At 43.9% G+C, this 13,980-nt stretch overlaps 2 protein-coding genes across 2 annotated transcripts in view; both read left to right on the plus strand. All coding sequences in view use genetic code 11, as the record gives it.

Annotated features, from left to right (window-relative positions):
* Positions 1-1,572: 1,572 nt before the first annotated feature.
* Positions 1,573-10,379, plus strand: EGR_09220 (Uveal autoantigen with coiled-coil domains and; the record flags this gene model as incomplete). The annotated part of the gene is made up of 18 exons (XM_024498469.1): positions 1,573-1,657; positions 1,696-1,822; positions 1,893-2,493; positions 2,529-2,679; positions 2,963-3,123; positions 3,165-3,308; positions 3,351-3,668; positions 3,887-4,140; positions 4,360-4,674; positions 4,746-4,836; positions 5,440-5,747; positions 5,997-6,393; positions 6,721-7,004; positions 7,075-7,287; positions 7,367-7,663; positions 7,831-8,020; positions 9,264-9,410; positions 10,197-10,379. 18 exons carry the CDS (start codon positions 1,573-1,575, stop codon positions 10,377-10,379), a joined length of 4,266 nt encoding a protein of 1,421 aa, XP_024347102.1.
* Positions 10,380-10,562: 183 nt separating this feature from the next.
* Positions 10,563-13,980, plus strand: part of EGR_09221 (hypothetical protein) — a gene marked incomplete at both ends in the record, with an annotated part of 8,992 nt that continues 5,574 nt past the window's right edge. The window contains one exon of the mRNA XM_024498470.1: positions 10,563-10,608. Coding sequence (XP_024347103.1) covers positions 10,563-10,608 — 46 coding nt within the window. The remainder of the gene's footprint in view (positions 10,609-13,980) is intronic.

Genomic DNA, 13,980 nt, shown 5'->3' on the forward strand with positions numbered 1-13,980 from the left:
ATGTTGACGTCTACCTTCGGCATCTCTCCCAGTCCCGTGTTCTGCAGAAAAGCCATTAACAACTGAAGCGACACTAGCCGTGAAACACCTGGAAGTTTCGTTACGGATTTCCCCTACCGTCCTGAATCAAATCCCTAAACCGGACGAAACCCCAGATCCAGTCAAGCCGCCAAGAGGGAACAGTGACGTTGAGGTCAAGTATCCCCTCAGTTGCACGCTAATTTGGTGACTGGCACGGTTAGCTCGTGGGTGTTTCTTTACTGCACCGACTACGTTGTAGTGGCTGACGCGGGAGGTTGACCTGTGGGAGCGCCGGGGACGACGCTCAAAAGAGGAGGGAGGCTATGTAATACAATAGTGGTTTATCCCTCGGTTTTGGTGAGGCGAAACTTTTGTACTTCGAATTAGCCCCCTTGTGCCTCGCTGGGTGGGCTGGCCTTTTGGGCCATGCCAATAGCCCAGACACCTTCCCCGTGCTGAATATATATATTCTGCCCGAGTATTTTGTCTTCTTTCGTCTTCAGGGAGTCTCGGGACGCTACATATGGTTTTCGCAAAATTTTGTTTCCGTAGGTTAAAAAATAAACTGTTTATGGAAAAATCGGCCTGTACTGTGCATTTTTAAGAACAATACTAAGTGGAGCAAAAATGATATCTATATCAATTTGGAGTGTCGGTTTACCCCGTATAGTCAATGGTGAAGTGGTTTCTTTTACCTACCGTCCCTGACAGACAGTAGCTTTGGAATTGTCATCTTCAAAGCCCTTACTATTTCCTCGCTATCTTTTAGCTGACCTGGCACCGAATATGTCTTACTTATAATGCAACCCTGATACTGCTCACCTTTCTCAGAATTGGAAAGTACACTAAAATTGTGCTATTCCTACTTATAAGGCCATGTTTTTTCATATAATTGTGGTCAAGTTATAGCCGGCTGGCTTTTAATATATATTGCGGTGTACCATACTGAATATTAGTTCCTCAACTAAGCCACTAAAGGCTTTTTTCTATAGCGACGTATCAACTACTTAGAAAAGCGCTTAAAATAAAAGTGGTGCATGTGCTCGCAGCCACTAGCAATTTAACAATAAATAAGCAAATAAACGAATATTGACCTGTATATTTTGCGTAAATGGATTCAATTAATAAGTTGTCTTCACAATTTTTTACGAGCGGGGAAAATGGGTAATGCTGTATACTGTAAAGTACTTATAGTACTTTAGAATGGAGTCAGCGGATGTGAATATGTTAAGCGGGCCTAGTGATTTCACTAATTCTGACGTGACTGAGGTGCGCAATGTAAACCATTCCTAATTCTTAAGGAACTTACGAAGCTGCGGAGAGATAATTTCAGTCTCCTCCTTTTATGCCACAATTATAGGAAGATTTATGAAAGCGACTCAAAAGGCAACCCTGTCCTTGTAAAGCTCGTAATATTTTAGCTCATTTCTGTAGCGAATTACCGACCTTAAAAGTGAGAATTCTCGTCTTTCGGACCAGTTACAAGAGAAATCGCATTTGTTAAACTGTGCATCGTAAGTTTACGAAAAATTAGCATGGACTTGTAGTAAAATGCTCGAATCTTTAAAATCCGAGAATGAAATTCTTCACGCTGATCACGAAGACTTGATTTCCAAGTTCCAATCTTCGGAACGAGGTAGTCTTTGGTTCATATTCCAAGTTATCCCTTGCTAGAATGGCTTCAGCGCTATCATAACCTGACCGAGGAGTTGCGAACTCAGCAGAGACTTCAGCTCCAAACTGAAAGCAATCGCGAAAGGACTGAAGACGAGTCCTCGCTGGTTGAAAATGCACAGAAATAGTGAGCTTGCATTTACGAAATTTAAAAAGTTCTCCCAGTTGAAACACTTACCCACTTCTATGTTTTAAAGTGAAATATCCGAGCTTCAAAAGCATCTTTCTGAGGCCCAGTCAAGAATTGCTCTTCTAGAAACGGAGCTTAATGCTACTTCTTGCAGAGAAGTCATCACTGTAGGAACAGCAACGGATCCTTCCATGGGTGATGCTCAAGAATTCGAGGCAAGATCTCATTTTTCACCGACTCCTCCGCCACGAACCAGGTCCATTTTGAACACTGATTCGTCAAAACGCCTTTCAGAATTAATTACCTCACCAAAGGTTCAGGAATACACTGAACTCCTGCGGCGATACAATGCTGCCCGACTGATTATTGAGGATCTGATGAACAAAAATGTCTCATTGAACAAGGAACTAAGCACCTGTAAGCAGGACCTGACAGGCTGCCAGTCAAAACTGGCTGACCTGTCAGAGCAGCTGCAAACGGAGAGGGCACTACATGCTGAGAACTTGGAGGAGTACAGGAAGGAGGTGCAGGGCCTTCAAGACCGCATATCTGATCTTCTTGGAGATCGAGATCGATGTGAGGCACTGACCACCGAATTAAACCACCTTAAGGAGAACGAAGCAAGGTTGAAGCGTGAACACGCACGCCAACTCCAAAATCTGGATAAGGTGGGTCAGGTTACCTGTTTATTCGATCCCTCTAGATGCTTCAGGAACGTGACATAGCTGTTTACGATTTGATGACTGGCCGGACTGCGACACCAGAACAGATCAATGACAAAGTTATACCAGAAGAGGTAAATTCTGCCACTCAGTGCATTCTCCTGTCTCTTAGATTTGTGTTCATTCTGGCAGGTCTGAAGTGATGGAACAGGAAGTTATTGTCCACAGCACTTTATCTAGAAGATCTACTCATCCTCCTCTCGAACCTCCCATTTGTGGTATATTTTAAAACTAACTTTTTTTGTCCTTCTATTAAAGTAATTTCCATAGCTCTCTTTAGTATTAGATGCCCTAGGCATTTGGGCTTCTCTGTAAAAATTTATGCTCAAAAACCGCTCACACTAGCACTGTAGGCAGTTCTTCCTATGATCTCATAAAATAATAGTCATCACTACATATTTTCTCCAACGTAAAGTCGAGGAGACAATTTGTGCAGAAGAACCTGCATCTGAGATCGAAGACCCCGTTCAAAATGTCGTCGATCCCCTCCACATTTCCGGGGGCATTCTTGATAAGACCATCCAGGAGTTGCAGGTAGCTCTGAAGCGCTTACAATCAGAAATCTCAGTGATGGAGGTGAGCTGCATTGTCAACTCTCACTTCTTCGTCAAAATTAGACATCAGAGCTCTGTTCTATGCCGAGGGGTGACGAGGGTGGGTGCGTCACCACAGCCGCCTTTCACTCTGTGGATAGGCTGAAAGAAGTCCGTCTCATCATTCAAAGTCTCCTCAGTCACTTTGACAGCATTCGAGCTATGAAGGTATGTTTAATTTTAATCCCCCTTTCTACTCACCCTCTGCAGCTATCTCTCAGTAGAACGATTAATAGAAGTCTTCTGGTAAATGCCTCTGTGGAGGTGGGTTGTGATCTTCGACAAATCCATTCGGCAGTTCTGCCTCTTCAAGTCGGAGATGAGGAAGATGATGAGAATGTCTTAACCCTTTCTCACTCTACTTTTGTTGTGACAACCATTGATCACTTGAAGAATGGTGGTGACGCAATGGCAACGGAGAAGGACGCAGAGGCCACTTTCGACATCTCTTGTGAAGATGTCAAATCTTTAGACGTCTCTGCCATTGAGGCCCAAAATCGAGTCTTCTTTGACCGTGTCACGTTGGCGGTAGGTTTATTGAGGATGCTAGGAGAGCTTCAGTTGTCTAAGGCTGAAAGGTGTTACACATTGAGCGTATTTCAAAAACCGCGCAAAACTTGGGATTGAAACCTCAATACGATGGTAGTGAGGGCTCAAATGACTAAAATCACGAAAGTCAGTGTGCCCACACTTCCTGCTAATCATTTGAAATAGTGAGTGAGCCAGAAATCCCTTGTCGCGCTCAGGTAGCGAAGATCCAAGACGCCGTTGAAGACTTTTCATTTCGAGCTGCCACAGAAGTGCTCACGGCTTTGGCTTCACAACCAGTCGAGGATGTCAAAGGAGATGGCGACGGTGAAGATGTCGAAGACGACCACGAAGACAATGTAGAATACACGCAGACGCGGACGGAGACTGGAACTCGGACACCTTCAGTCTCAGCTGACACGCTGGCGAACATCTCACGACCTCATACAGGATTCTCGGAAATTGCTGAAGAGTAGGTCGTCATGTCCGACTTTTTGTGTGAGGAGCACTTATAATTAATTCAGATTAAAGGTAAATAAGTTACTACTTATGATAGAACCTTGTCGTCTTGACAAGCGTCTGTTACATATCAATCGGTAGAGTCGATAAAATCCTAACTTGTAGCGTCTTCTAGTATCTTACGTATCTGTATCAATGTCTTCAATCTCTTCTCTTTTGCTCTCCCTTTCAGAGAAGCCTTCCAAAAAGGTATGCTATCAAAAAATTGTCAACTTCGTTGCCTAGATCCGGCTAACGGATTCCACGACATCAATTTCAACCTTATCAACGATCTCCTCACTCGCTTTTTCGACATGATGGCACACGTTCAGACCCTAGCAGTGGCTGAGATCAACAGTTTGGGAAGAGTTTCTGCTTCGTCAGTGTCTTCTGCTTTTGGGACAGCAGATGATAACCATAACGCGTTTGCGGAGTGGTCAAGCAAAGGTCGCGAGTGGCTTAAGCAATTTATTGCTGCTCTTCAGAATGCCTCAATGCTGCCTCTGATGTGAGCTTCCTGTGACTTCTCTTTTGCCCGATGCTGGTAAAAACCGTTTCACCGTTTTCCGTTCTGTTCAGACAATCGAACTTGGAAGTGTTGGAATGCGAATTCATCGACAACTTTCCTCACTTGAACAACACACAAAAAAAAATAGGAAAACTGTTCCAAGTAGGTGGATAGTTCTACACATCTCCTTCCAACGCATCATGATTATAATTTTGTTCTTTTGCGATCTCTCTCTATGCTATGTTCGCGGCGTCTTGGGGTGGGTAAAGTAGAAATCAACCAAAAGCCTTATGTCCTCCAAGCACCAATTACTTTCACTCCATCTCACTTCATCTTGAAGCATGATCGTTTCTGGCCTGTAGAATTACTTACTTTCAACCGCCAAACAGCATCCTTTTCCTCACTTTGGATTGAAATGCCTTCGTGTCGTGGTACCTACTTCACTTCTGAGGTGCTTGAATCCATCAACAGGCAGTCAAATTACACGCCTACAACTTAGCACCTTCACCCCTACCAAGGTCTTTGCCGATAGGCGACCCACCACCACGGTTGCAACAGCAACACTTCCACTACCAACGAACTGACTTACTCAATTGCTGCCACACAACAACTAATAAAGCGTGACCATCTTTCCTTTCAGCCACTTCATTTTCCCAACTCAATCACCCTGTTTGGGGCAGGGCTTGATGTAACCACGGTTACCACAAGCTGATGAAGACTGCTTATAGCATTTTACTTCATTACCCTCACACTCCAATTGCCTAGGAAAAGGACGCGCAAACCTCACGGACGGATAGCACACTTCCTCAGGAGGATTACGAAGCTCTGGCAGCGAAGTGCGACCGGCTGTCAGTGCTGAACGTGGAACTACAAAACGCGCATATCCTCCTGTCGGAAGAGTGGAGTGCGGCACGTCGACAATACGAAGCAACCCTTGCCGACCTCCGCGCCACCTGTGATGAGCTGCGCAGCGAATTGGAGCGCTCCGAGGACACTGCCCGCGAGCGCAACAGGCGGATCGACGAATTAGAGGTTGACACGCGCGTTTTCTACCTACCTCGCAAGCTGTTTGGGTGAAGGCATTTTTAATGTGTAAAGTAGTCTTTGGCATGGTTGAGAATGTGGGTGGGTCACAAAAAGTCTGGAAGTCGGAGTTGGGGCTAGGCGACTCGCCAAACTTTTGATTGTAAATCTCTCTATTCCTTGATTATTTCTTTCTCCCTCTCTCACCTTCTCTATCCCGGGCAGTTGAAGTACACAACTCTCTAAGCCCCGCCACCATGGTTACTCTAGGATTTATTTGTCTTTGACTTGTGATACAGAATATCTAAGACTGTGGAAGTGCCTGTTGTTTTCATCAAGGATCGCCTCACAGAAGCCAACACTCACGCTGCTAATCTGTTGGAAGAGTTGGATCAAACCAGGGTGACAATCATGAACCTTCGAGAGCGCCTAGAACAGGCGGACAATGAGGTCACGCGTCACCGGTGCGAGTTGGAACAGTTCATGGTTCGGGCGCAAAGCGTCACAAAAGTCGATGGCACGGCTCCTCCCTCCCCTATCGCTGTCTTTGACTGCCTGCTGGCCGGTTTGGAAGGCAGAATCCAGTCGGCGGTGGAGGAGAGGAAGGAGGAAGAAGAAAATAGAGTTCAACATCTCACGAGCTCTTTTGAGGTCAAGGTCAACGGTTTGGAAGAGGAGATGCAGAAGCAAGTTGAGGTGAGTCTAACCGATAGATTTTGCAGCCGTCAAAGGGAATTTAGAAGCATTGCGTTTATGGGACACGAGTGGATATCGGCTGGTTTTTTTCAGGACTCCACTTTTATGAGCCACTGCTATTGCATCCGAATTTCTGCATTTCTAGACCTACGAGAGCAAAATTAGGCAAATAAAAACGAGATACTCCAGCCTCCTGGAATCTTCGCAATCCAGATACGCAGTCTGTAAGGAATCTATCTTCTTTTTTGCTCTAGTTTTGTGATTCCCATGAAGGGAGGAATGAGTCGGTTTGAAATACGCAGTTGAGTGGTTAGATTTGAAATCCAGATGCTCTATATGGATGGAAATGCCCATTTCCCAGATGAAGAACGTTGTGAAACTCTGGCCTTCCGAGAGCAGGAGCTCAACGCTGAATTGGAGACAAAGGAGGCCGAGCTGGAGCATCTTCGTCAAGACTACCAGACGCTGCAAGCCGAGGTGGACATTCTTCGTTGTCGAGCGATGAATGCGGAACGCGCGATTAGTGAGGAGTTGGCTGAGAAGGCACGTAAGTATCCCGAACTCAAGGCCATCGCCATGGATCTCAAATCTCGACTGTTTAAACGTGCTGAGTAGGTTTTTCAGTAATCCCCGTATGTGGAAGATTTTCGATTCTATTAATTTTTCTCTTTTTTCCTGTAGGTTGCTGGAACACTCGCTAAACGAGGCAAAGCGTCTGCGTCGAATCATTCGGGAGAATGATGCACGAGCGAAGGAGTTTTTGGAGGAATTGGAACGACTTCGTATGCAGATTCTGGCGAAGAACTCGTCTATTCGTCAGCTGGAGAGGCTGGCTCAGCAATGCTCCGGTGGAAGGGTGAAGCCTTCTCCCTCTGGAAGGAAATCTGAACCAGAGTAACTCATTTGAGATCAAAAAACCACTGCTTCCCTTCTTGCTACCAAACGGAGCGTTACCTTATTCTCATTCATTTAGCCTTCCGAAGTCCCCCTCCTCTGAATGCCTCGGACAGTCACCTCGGCAAGCCTCGCCGCAAGTCACAACCCCATCCACAAGAACAAACGTCAGTGGCGGAGAGGAGGAGCTTGACAGCCTCTGTTCGGTCACACGACGTTCCTTCCTCGTCGACTCCACTCACAAGTCGACCAACACCTCTAAAACCGCCTCCACCAAAGCCCCCAGCGCCATCACCGTTCCAGTGGCAGTGATAGCGAGAGAGGACGAGGCGGTTCGAACTGTCTCCTCAGGGCTCGTTTATTCTGCGCATCAGTAGTGAGTTTCCCTCTGTCGATCACAGTATAGTGAATCTACTATTCTTCTTTAATTGTTGGCTGGGAGTAGCTTCACTATCAATGTTTCCAGAAGGATTGGAGGACTAGTGGAGATGGAAGTGATGTGAGGCATTTCTCCCTTTCGCTTACCTTCCACTTTCTGCACAGCGTTGGAGCCTCGCGTCCTCTGCTGTTGGAGCCCTGTGGTGTAGAACCACTCCGCCGTCACCCCTCTTCCACGACAGCAGGTGAGACTATTTCCATTGTCGATGTCGATCACGACGAAGAGTTGGACGGCTCGGTGGGGGGGATGGCGCAGAGCTTCGACAGCAAGGAGGAGGCCTCACTCGCCATCACCGTCACACTTCCTTCTTTGACGCATCCTGCCTCTGAAGAAGCAGAAGTGGAAACACCTGGAGACGACTCTTGAATCTACTTCGAGGTGCGGTGCGGTTTTACTGTAAATTTTTTCCTTACATCCCTGTAGTCTGCTTCATCTGCCTGTCTGTTGGTCTGTCTGCCGGTTGATTAGGTCTTGGAGGCTGTGCCTTGGAGACCATTTCATTTCGTTCAAATCTAATTTTACCCCCAGTGAAGATTGAGGAAAACCTTTAATTTCTTTTCCTCCAGCTCATTTTTAGACCATCTGCTTTAGTCGAACACGTGTGTTCAAGCCGATATCTCCTTCGGAAAGTTCAGTTCGGTGAGCTTTCAGCTGTGATTCTGCTCGAACCCTTCAATTAAAAATGTCGGTTTCATTTTATAAAGCAACATCGACTGCTGTAAGCTCAAGACGCCAAATAATTTTTACCATTGTGCTTACTGTGTAATTGTCCATTATACTCCTAACTGCTAACCACGTACTTCTGTTTCCCTTTTAGCAAAAAAAAAACGCTGTGATTTTGCACCATCTATCCTGACAAATACCTTGGACTGATTTTCAAGCATTACTCTTTCCTTTCTGATTGTAAATAATACCGATGTCATGGCTGGCTATCCAAGTTCCCTGTTTCGCCTCGCTTACAGTGTAATGACGTGGCAGTATGGACTAGGGGTGCACGTGTTTGAACTCGCCACATGGTTGAGAAGGTTATCTGGGAAGTGTTTGTGTCAAAGTAGATATTTATATGGGGGAGCGAAGCGTGGATCAAGTGGACCGAATTCTTAAAACACGACCTAGGGGCTGTCCCTTCAAGATTGCGGGATAAAATCCACACACCTATCTTTTATCTGGTTAAAATGGGCAGGCACACCACGTAAAGAATGGTATAGTTGCGTATTTAGGCAAAAGTATTGCAAGCAAGGGTGCTCTGGCACCTTGATGGCGCTCTGAAACACTTTTGCTCTCGCCACTGACATCGTTTTTCATAAATAACTAAAACTAATTAATAATGCAAACTAATGGATTTTCTTGCCTTTTCACACATTAATGTTTATGTTTGTACCAGGAACAAATCAAAAATTAGGATGATCTTGCTACAAATCATCCTTATCAAGTGATTATAGCACGTTTTGGGCCAATAAAGGGTTGTAACAATATTTTTAATAAAATGTTTTGCTTGCTTTTTTCTTGATGATTCTAAGTATGTTTTAAAAAATAGAGTTCAAATGCATGTTTGTTGGTGTGTTCGGGCGTTTGTCGGCGTGTAAATAATTCAGTGTGCGGAAATTATGTCGCAGATGGCGTTAGGATGAGCATAGTTCAGAGTTCTGCCATTCAATGCGGTCCGGTTTTCCTAAAAGCTGCCGTGAGTCGGCACTTGGTTCTATCACTCGTTTTCAACGTTACCGTATCTAGTGGGATTAACCAATTGTGTTGTATACTTGGTGTCACTCCAGACCTTTTCGCCTGCTCAGCACTTAGTTGGACAGTTTTGATTCCACATTATTAGTAGGATTATTCTCTCCTAGAAGTCTAGGCTCTTTTGGCCCTTCCTAAGGCTATTATTTCCTGTTTCAAACCATTAGATTGCGTCTGTTTATTTTGAATAACTCGTCTGTGGCTTTCTAGTTGAGTATTGTGATACTTTCCTTGGGCACTTCATAGTTTGCTTTTTTGTTCCTTATTCTACCTTAATTATCTAATCGTGGTTCTTCGGAACCTTCATCCCACATCCAAGCGTTTTGACCAGTTGGAAAATGCGTTCTCTGTCTTTGTTTCTATTCTTTGAAGTTTTGAGTTCTCCATGTACAATTGCATCCACCTCTTATTCCAGGTTTGACAGCAAACATATATATATGTCAATTATTTTATTTCTTGTTATTTCAGTCATTCAATAAGCCGTGCATTTAATGCGCTTTTACTCCATTTCCTGTTCCATTTGAATTTTTCATTGTTTTTACACATTTCCTTGCACCTATTTAGTAGTGCCTACTTCTATGACAACTATTTATGTTCTCTTCTGCATAGACTTATGATCTCTAGCTGTCCTGCAATTTTTTTTGCTTACGGATAGAATGAGCTTGATATTCAAAAACTAGGTCTTTTTGTATTTCTTGCTTTATTCATTGTTTCTACCTCCTCTTTTTTCCAGATAGCCTGGGTCTCTGGTGACTTGACCAACACCCAGATCTTCTGTCTTCAATGTCTCGAGGGTCTGCGCTACAATCCTACTTTCCCACATTTGGCTGCCTGTCTCTACTTCGTGAGTCGTTCATTCTCCTTTTTATCCCCTTCTATCTCTACCCTTTTGAAAGATAAGGAGCGTGTTTCCTAAATTATTTTTGTTGTTAAGGTAGGACCTTACTGTTATGCACTGATTTGACCCTAATGGTAGTATGGTAGACTTATCCGCATTGAATTAAAGTCACTAATCTACACTTCGTTAAAAGTAAGGCTTCATCCCAAGGTCCGCTCATTCCGGGATTTTATCTATAAGAAGACACTAAATATTGCAAGAATGCCATGCCGGTTTTCCATTCCGATGAGTCACGTCGTCAACCATGGTTATTTTATTACACTACAAGTGAAATGTTGCGTCCAGGGAAAAATCTTTTTAGTTCTCCTATTTTCCAGATTAATGTCATACCTGTGTGTTCTGGTGCTTTTGTTGGGTATTCAGAGCTTTTTCGGCGAGCTGCATTCTTAGAAGAAGCTTAGATTCACATTTGCACGATCGCTATGGCATCCTGAAATTGGATTGCTGATCTCTTGAGCGGCAGAGTTTAGGGTAAGGCTGGTATTGCTGATACTCTTGCGCATTTAAATAAAGTACGGTAGTTTCTTCATCCTATACGTGTTTGTAATTAGGTATTTCTTTGACTTTGAAAGATTTTTTGAGATGCGTTCAATAGAAACCGATCAACGAACTCTTCTTTAAACCAGACTTTGGAATATGGGCTGGCTTGATACTTCTGAACTGCTTACACGTCCACAATGATAGACTGTTCTGGTCCAGTTATTCTTGGACTAAGGAAATACGGCATTTACCGTTAGAGCTCAACCACTGTGTTGTGGTTTGGCGTAGGCACAATGGCCATGTATTGATAATGTGCACAGCGTGTCACTTATCTGTGTCGCCGGCAGAAACCGTGTTAAAATATGCTGTTGAGTAAGCAATTCAGTTTTGCCTGTGCTTGCCTTGCGAACAATGAAATCGTAACATAAGTTCAACAGCGTCAAGAACTGGGGACTGAAGAGTCCGTGCAGTTAAAAGTTGGTCCAAATGAGTGCTGTAGTCCTGCATGGCGTTCTTTAAAGATTTCCTTATAAACTACTGGGAACGTCAAGGATGTTTAGCACTGTTCGTAGTATCTTATTTTTGTTTAAAGTGGTGAAACGAAACGTGGAGTAGTTGTTTTAATCCTTTTCTTCACAATGGTTCCTGCTGGTGTTAGAAGAATAATTTATGGGCCACAACTATTACAACTTTACAGTTTAATGGATTTCCCTCCTTTTAATGCTGTCAGTCAAACGCTATGCTAATGAGTAGGTGTTGTAGCTTTCCGTTGCTGCAATGTAGATGAATGAAATAAGAATAAGATTACAGTCACTTTGTAGGTACACAATAATCAAACTCTTGGAATTGGAGGCTACTGAAATTCTAGCAGTTTTCATTCTTCGGTTCCTCTCCATATTTGAAGGACCGGAACATTCTTTAATGACTCAAATTCACTTTTCTCTTTCATCGATATTGGATCTTTCAAGTCCTAAGTGCCGATGAGATGCGGAATGGACTTATTCATTCATTGTTTTCACTAATTTATGGGTCTTCTTTTTAATCACTTTGACCAAGTTCAATGGGGTCTTTTTTCCAACATCTATTTCCTAGCTTTGGGAGTAATCGCTTTCCTTTAATATTGGTGGAATCCCCATGCCACGATTAGTGGTAGGAAGTCGGCGGTCGAGATATTCATAGTTTTTTGTATTTTTTGATGTATTTTTCCTATGAAAATGCAGCTTCACCTTCCTTCAGTGGCGCTGATGTCACCGACACGACTTGGTTCTAAAGTTTACGAGTGCTTCCATTTCCTTTTTATATTTCCACTGTCAGTGGGAGTTGCAGGAGAACTAGCTATTGTGGTGGCAATTGCCTATTTCTGCGCTTACCACGGGGCCATCAATCGCTTTTATCATTGAGGGAAGGTTATTGCCTTTGTCTAGACAATAGTGATCCTAATTACCAGCATTACATTTGAGGTAATCCATGATAAGTTCATGTTGTGTTTGCACCTGATAAGAGATGCTTGGAATTTTGATGTCCCTTAGACGTGCAATTCAGAGCTAGAAGTTTAATGCCCCATTCGTTTATTTACTTACGATTTACTCCCGCCTATTTTCCACTTGTCGGCTGTTAATGACCCTAGGCAACATGGCTCATGTTAAAGCACTTTCCAATGCCATATGGGAACTTGCCTTAAAATATGAAACCAATTTGTTATTAAAATGGAGTTCAGCACTGACAGTCGGTCGCACTTTGCTGCAAGAGCTTCGTAACCCTCTTGAGAAAGTATACTGTCCGGCTGTGAGGTTTGCGTGTCCTTCGCCTAGGCAATCGGAGTGCGAGAGGGAAGAAGTAAAATGCTATAAATAGTCCTTATCAGCTTATAGTAATTGTGGTTGCATCAAGTCCTGTCCAAACGGGGTGGTTGAGTTGGGGAAAATAAAGTGGGTGGAGAACGCCTCTGGTCTGCTGGGAGGAGAGGGGGTGGCTATGTTTTATTAGTTGTTGTGCGGCAGCAATTTAATTGGTCAGTTTGGTGGTAGTGGAAGTGTTGATGGCTCATCCGTAGTGGTGACTTCTCTCTCGAAGCAAACTTTGGGAGCGGTGAAGGTGCTGTATTGTGGGAGTGGGAATTGACTGCCCCAGAAGTGAGGTGGGTACCATGGCACCAGACATTTCATTCAAGAGCGGAAAAGACGATGGTGTCTGGATTCATGCTAAGAGTTGTAGTTTTGTCGAAGTTTTAACAAAATCTTAGGTGGATTCAGGTTCCAGCGCATCAGTGTGAAGAATGTTCCTTCTTTCCAATAGAATAGCGAAGCCTGGATTACATAGGCAGGTGTAAACTTGCGATAACAAGGTCAATTCATTGGTTATTTTCTGACTCCATTTCAGCGGCGGTCTTCTTCATCTTAGAACGGCGGGGTTTCGAGTGGCGTTGATACCTTCAAAACTCACATTTATGAACAAAAATGAGGCTGTTGTCCCAATAGTCTCGTTTCGCCACTGTCACTTTCTAATGCTTTTTTTTTGCTTTTTAGCTGGCCTTCTGCGCCAAGAGTAACAACAGGACAGAATGTATCCTTTTTGCCTACTATTCACGAGTTTTGTTGACCCGTTATTTGGGAGAGGATGATAATATATTGTGATAAAAGCGCCCAAAATGGTGTTGTGAAGACGAAAATCTCAATCTACCCATCTTTTTGCTCGTTTACTTAACCCTCTGTTCATCCTTTCTTCCCGTTTACTGTAGAGCTTGGGACCTCCTTTGAAGTTCTTTCTTCGATCTTGTCAATCCATCACTTCCATCCGCCACGTTATGCATTCTCTTGTTCACTCTAATCAATTATTTACGAGCAATTCTAACTCTTCTTTAGCAGGCGTATTCTATCCCATTGATATCTTTTTGAATGACCTTTCTCCCCCCCCCCCTCTTTTCGCTGGTTCGAATTGCCAACTTCAGGTACTCTATGAGCATATTTGGGGTTCCATTTTGTAAGCCTCACTCCCTATGGAAGAAGTCCGTATAGTAAGTCTAGTGGTGGATATAAAAGGGCTTGAACTACTACTTCTGGTTTAGTTTTTGCTATGTTCTTCCTTGACATCCATCCTCGTGGTACTGTCAGACGCTGACGACGTGATCGATTGTCTGCAA

Source organism: Echinococcus granulosus, assembly GCF_000524195.1.
Source record: "Echinococcus granulosus chromosome Unknown EG_S00138, whole genome shotgun sequence".
Classification (NCBI taxonomy): Eukaryota; Metazoa; Platyhelminthes; class Cestoda; order Cyclophyllidea; family Taeniidae; genus Echinococcus; species Echinococcus granulosus.